This window comes from Petaurus breviceps, unplaced genomic scaffold (assembly GCF_028583685.1).
Source record: "Petaurus breviceps papuanus isolate PSGF00001 unplaced genomic scaffold, PetGlider_PUasm1.0 90977, whole genome shotgun sequence".
Classification (NCBI taxonomy): domain Eukaryota; kingdom Metazoa; phylum Chordata; class Mammalia; order Diprotodontia; family Petauridae; genus Petaurus; species Petaurus breviceps.
The window spans coordinates 44,759,724-44,765,793 of NW_027187391.1; the positions used below are offsets into that span (position 1 = coordinate 44,759,724).

A 6,070-nucleotide genomic window follows, 5' to 3' on the forward strand; every position below is an offset into this window, starting at 1 on the left:
TAGAAGCAGTCTTTCCCCGCCCCATTTTTCTTCTTCTTCAGGAATAATGGTAGTGATCCCAGACTCTCTTCGTTAGAGTGGGAGTCAGGTCCCACAGTTCACAGAATGATAGAGTTGGAAGAGATTTCTAGAATTCCTTCCAACTCTAGGCCAGCTCCCACATTTTTCAGATGAAGAAATTGAGGAGAGCTTAGATGACCTTCCCAGGGTGACAGAACTAATGAGCATGAAGAGGCATGTCTTATTTTCAGTTTCCACACTGCCTCCTACAAGAGTAGTTCCCCCTACAAGAGGGGAACTCTAAGTGGACTGGCACTGATCAGGGTCGAAGGGAGAGATTTTGGCTGAAACACTGGGACAACTTCCCAGGCATCTGGTAGAAGTGTTTGGGGAAGATGATTTACATGCATATGAATGCAATGTATTTTCTGTACATATAATTTACTTACTACTCAATCAACATTAGAAGAATAAAGGAATGTGCTGATTACCATCTTTGTTCATGTTGACTTCCAAACACTTCTTCAAGCGACAAGCCCTGCATTGGTTTCTGTGCGTCTTATCCACTGGGCAACCTCCCTGAAACAGAAAGGGAGAATCAGTCTACAGGCAAGGGGAGAGGGGTGCTTTTTGTTCATGGAAGGAGGACAAATCAGGGCAGATTCAAGGAAAATAAACAGATCATCAAATAAGAGGAAGTTGGAGAAGAGCAGAAGGACAGAATGAGTCCTATTTATTTGATTTTCACCTTTTAACTTTGTTGCTTTTGCCTCTGAATCTCCAAGAAGGGAGAGGTCTTACATCCTGAAGGCTAAAGTCCATACTGGGTTTCCCAACTTGGGGCAACTCCTTTTGGGTGTTTTAGAAAGGCAATAAATAGCTGAATTCCTGATGTGAGTTTGCTTCTATGAGCTTGAAAAAGTCAGTTGGTGTTGTGAGTACTGGTTGCTTCAGTCAGACAAGTATGGGCTACTGGGGGTAAATGGCCAGATGCAAGAGAAAGAGGAAGAGGTGAGAGCAGAAATAACAATACTGAGCTGATCATTCTCCTGGATTTTGAGCCAAATTGAGACTACCAAATTTTGAGAGGAATTTTTAAATAGAAAACTTCTGAGAAAGAGGTTGGTGAGGCCTTTTCAGCACCAAAGACAGCGGCCTACCTTGCAGCCTTCTTTTCTCTCCCCCAGCCGCTTCCCCACCCCACCCTTAATGAGAAGGCTTCCATCACTGAGCCAGGTATTCTGAATTACAGCTTCTCTTTCTGTCTCTCACTGTCTTTCTGTCTCTCCTCTCGTCTCCTCCCATTCTATCTCTGTGGTCTGCCTCCTTACTCCACTTTCTCTAGTCAGGTTTTCCTTTCAGGTTCTACTTCCCTGGTCTGAACTCCCTATGGGTTCAATCCCTTTCTTGCTTTCCTAAATCGATTTTTGGGTCCAATGTTTTGAATGCTTTCCTGAAGATTTGACTCCATCTAGAGTTGTGAAAATACCCATTGATATAGGGACAAAAGTGGCACACAAGAGAGGAAATTTAAGGCTAAAGAAACCAGGGGATAAGGAAACTTAAAATGAGGGGTAAAAGGGGAAGATTTGAAAGGCTACAAACACTAAATTTTGAAAAGTTAGTTAAAACTTCCCAGATTTGAAAATTAGAAATAAATGTGAGAAAGGATAATTTAACTCAGGCAATATTCTGGTTAATGAGGTTTTTGAAAGAGGAGGTTAAATTGGGAAATTTCTTATTTATTTAAAAAAAAGTATTTACTACCAAGTCTTTGTGATAATTAAATGATAGATATGCATACCTACATACATATATAGTGATAGATGTGTATATTTTGTGTATGTTTATATGTGCATAGCTACATAGCTACTTATATAGCTATTTATTCACAGACATTTGGAGAGGAACATGTTAAGGGTGTTCACTGTGTTTTATTTCTGTACCTAGAATGTTATCAATGTAGGAAACTTGAGGTATGATAATTCCCTCTACTAATGACAATTCCTCTGTAACAGAATCTTAGAGAGTTGCAGAGGATTAAGTCACATAGCTAGTATTCAACAGGAACAGAACTTGAATCTGGATTTTTCTGATTCCCTGATCAGCCCTCTATCCACTAAAGGTCTCTCTTTTTGTACATGTTAGTATTTTTACGTGAATGATAGAAAAAATGGAATCATTCTAAATAAAAGTTGCTTGTTAAAAATGTTGCTTCAAAAGTCCAGATAAATCCATATAAAGGAAACTTGGATTTAAATGTTCAGATTTGTCCTTCTGAATATTCTCTTTAGGGTGGGGGTTGGGGGAAAGATACTATCATAAGTTTTAGAGTTAGATCAATGTAGTATCCAAACATTTATTGTGTAGGTGAATAAAGAGAAGCTCCCCTTGAAATCTTTAAAAACTTGGTAAAAGGTTCATGGTAATTTCCAATTATTGAAGTTCTGGCTCTAAACTGATTAAAATTAAAAATGATTTTTGGGGGGCGGGGGAAGATCCCTGGGACAATTCTACAGCACACATTCCCCGACCCCAAAAGAGCAATTTTTTTGAGATCCCTAAAATTTTAAAAAAGTTTGTTAACATGTAATTAAGAGTGTCATCTCACTCTTCTAACAAACATTTTGACTCCAACTAAAGGCCTTCATTAATGTTTATTCGTATCTTCTAATCAGATTATATAATGTATATCACTATCAAAAGTCTGGGACAAAGGTGTCTGACAAAGATCAATTTATGTATTCTGCCTTGCAAAGTGGGGAGAGAACAGGCAAGCTAAGCCCCATTGTTGCCCATTTGCAAATGCTAGTGTCATCAATATGTTTTGATTTGGCTACTTTCCCAGTGTTTAAAAGAACATTCCCCATATTTTGAATTCCCCAATTCTGTTTGTTGCATGTGGCATATTGCATTTCAATAAATAAAACCAAGTGGAAAAGGCAGCATGATGAAACTGATTTGGAGTCAAAAGATCTGGGTTCATCACTTACTACTTGTAACCTTGGACAAGCCAATTAATCTCAATTAGGGCTCAGTTTCCTCAACTGAGTGTTGGACTAGATAACTTCAAAGGCCCCTTCCATGTCTAAAACTGTGATCTTATGATTCTAGGACACTGTTCCAGTCTTGTGACTGCAATAATCCCCTTCATATCTCAAGAAGCATGTATGTATGGAAATATTTGTTATTCAGTCCTAAGTCTTTGTGACTGAATTTGAGGTTTTCTTGGCAAAGATATTGTAGTGGTTTCCCATCATTTCCTTCCTCAGGTCCTTATGTAGATTAGAAAACTGAGGCAAACACAGGGTTAAGTGACTTGCCAAGGGTCACATAGCTAGTAAGTGTCTGAGGCCAGATTTGAACTCAGGTCTTCCTGACTCCAGGCCCAGTACTTTATCTACTGATTGACCTAATTACCCATGTATGGAGCTGCCCAAGTACTGATTTATCAACAAAGTGACAAAATGACTAATCACCAAATGAAAAATTCAATCAAACAAAATTATGGGTATAAAACCCCTCCTTCAAGTTTTGCTGTATTCATATGATTTTTTAAAGTAGAATTTTATCAAATTAGTCCATAAATGTAGATATAGCCCATGATAGAAATCAGAACAATTTAGTAACAATTAACAGTGTAGTGTCTGTATCTATATGTATATATTTTGTGCATATACATATGTATATCTATAGTGGATTTCCATAATTCTGCAAAGCAGCAACTACTTGTGTGATTTTGATCATTCCCACAGTACTATGATGAAAACTTCTAGGTATTTCTTGCCATATTAACACCATAAGCATGTAGCTAGAGCTCTATCTTCACTGAAATGAGCACTTATGATTTAATGACTGATGAGAAGAAAGATTCTTCGACCATAAGGCTGGTGTGAAAAGGAAAAGTTAAGCCTATTAAAAAGCTGGCTATTTCTTTTCTGTTGATAGAGGCATCTGTTTTTCCTTTCAGGAGGCTTTTCTGAAATTCTCTTACTGCCCTGGCTTGGGCTCTTGGTTGGTCTCCCCCATTTCCTATGCCAGAATTCAGTTACTATTATTGGTCATTGCTGAATTCTGCAGGAACATGCCAGCTACAATTTCCCTAAACCTCCGAAAACCTTTCTTAAGTCACTTCTTTGCTAATTTGATCTGTGCAAGGTGACACTGGCCCAGATTATGATGCAAAGATAGGAAGAAGAAAACTCACGCTGGGTCTTCGGGTTGGAGGAGATAGCTTTGATCTCACCTTATCATTATCATTGCCTTATCATTCCCCCTTCCCTAATATTCTGAGCAGAGTTTGCTTCCACTAAAACTACAATTTACAAATGAAACTTGACTCCCTGAATCTTGAGTGGTCCTACCTTCTGATTGGAACCATGCGCATGGATTCCCCTAAAGGTTTCTCTATTCCTCCTGATGAGTCCAGAGTTTAGAGGAAGAGGAAAAAAATCTCCAGAATTTCCTAAGGCACCAGGGGATTTCTACAGCACCAGATTTGTGTAAGGGTGGATGCATGCAATTGAGAATGAAGAAGAGCTCCCAATGAGGTGTATGTCCCAAGATTATGGGGATAGGTGGAAATCTGAGCGCCTTCCTCTTACTTGTTACTTGATTTTAAGAAACTAAAAACCTGTTCTGGGTTCGAAACTGTAATCTACTTTCCAAGCACTTTTGCTTGTGTCTTAACCACTTATGAAAACTATTCCTCCTGGGCGAAAACACTGTAACCTCTGTGTTCCTACTTTTCTTATTGAAAACAAATCTATTTCTCCTCCCACGCCTCTCCTCCCCCACTTTGTCTTTTACCCCCGTTCATCAGGCGGAGGCTTGACGCCTGTAAAGACCAGGAGGAGATGAAAGGTAAAAAAAAAAAAAAAGTACGGAAAAGATCCCAAATAGAAGAACTGTGTGTACACTCTTTAGCAGATGGCAGGAGAGACTCTGAAGAGGAGGAGGGAGTGATGTCTGGGAAGAAGGGGGAGAAGTGACTGGTACCTGGTTTCCAGATTTGCAGACGTACGTCCTATTTCTCCTGATACTCCGTTTGAAAAAACCCGAACATCCATCACAGGCATATACTCCGTAGTGCTTTCCAGAGCTGCGATCCCCACACACTTTACAGGGAATATCTAAAATACGACCTGAAATCAGAAGGGAAGAAAAAAAAAGAAAGGAGAGAGAGAGAGAGAGAGAGAGAGAGAGAGAGAGAGAAATCTGACCTGAGAAGGGATTAGCACTGGAGCAGTGGTAAACGCAAATAATGAAGTTATTTTATAGCCAACCTTTCCCCCCACCCTCCCTTGAGCAAGTGTCAGTTTCCTACAATGAACATTATTCATGCACCGCTACATTTATTTGGATCCTCTACAATCGCCGAGGCCCATTTTGGAATAAAAGGGCCCTGCAGCCCCGAGCTCAGCGGCGGCAGCCTCAGCAGCAGTAGAGGGAACAGCAAAAACGTCCTTCTTCTGCTCCGACAAAAAGTTTGGTCTGCCTGCCTGGGCTCCTCCATTGAGCCCTGGAAGCTGTTAGTGCTGGAGAAACGCGACTAACTGGAAACTTTAAAATGCACAAGAAAAATAAACACACTGGGAACCCGTGAAGGAGTCCGGGGTCCAGCTCTGAGATCCATTGTCGTTATTATTGTTAGTCAGTAGCAGAATTAGTAACAATAATACCACATAGTTACAAAACTTTCACCTTACTTTTCTTTGGTCAATCTTAGAAACAATTTCCCCTCTCTTACCCTCCCCACAGCGCTTAGCACAGTAGTTTAATAAATGCTTGTTGAATAATATTAATTACCATACTGGGGGTCTAAAAAGAATCTCCTTCCCCCTTCCCGTGCCAACTTGTCTGAAGTAGCTTTCCCATCTCTCCAAACCTCAGTTCCTCAGTTGACCTTTTCTTTAAAGTAGACACACTTTGGCCTTGTCTGTCCCCAGGCTGGGGGAGGAAAAAAACTGGCATTTGATCGAAAAATCATTTCACTCCTGCGTACTCGGCGCCCCTCTGGCAAGCACACACACACACACACACACACACACACACACACACACACACACAC

General features: G+C 40.2%; 1 protein-coding gene across 1 annotated transcript in view; it reads right to left on the reverse strand.

Annotated features, from left to right (window-relative positions):
* NR2E1 (nuclear receptor subfamily 2 group E member 1) overlaps window positions 1-6,070 on the reverse strand; it is a 28,914-nt gene that overhangs the window by 17,754 nt on the left and 5,090 nt on the right. Inside the window, exons 2-3 of the mRNA XM_069077433.1 lie at window positions 4,999-5,144; window positions 492-579 (exon numbers count right to left, since the gene is read on the reverse strand). Of these exons, the coding sequence (XP_068933534.1) occupies window positions 492-579; window positions 4,999-5,144 (234 nt within the window). The remainder of the gene's footprint in view (window positions 1-491; window positions 580-4,998; window positions 5,145-6,070) is intronic.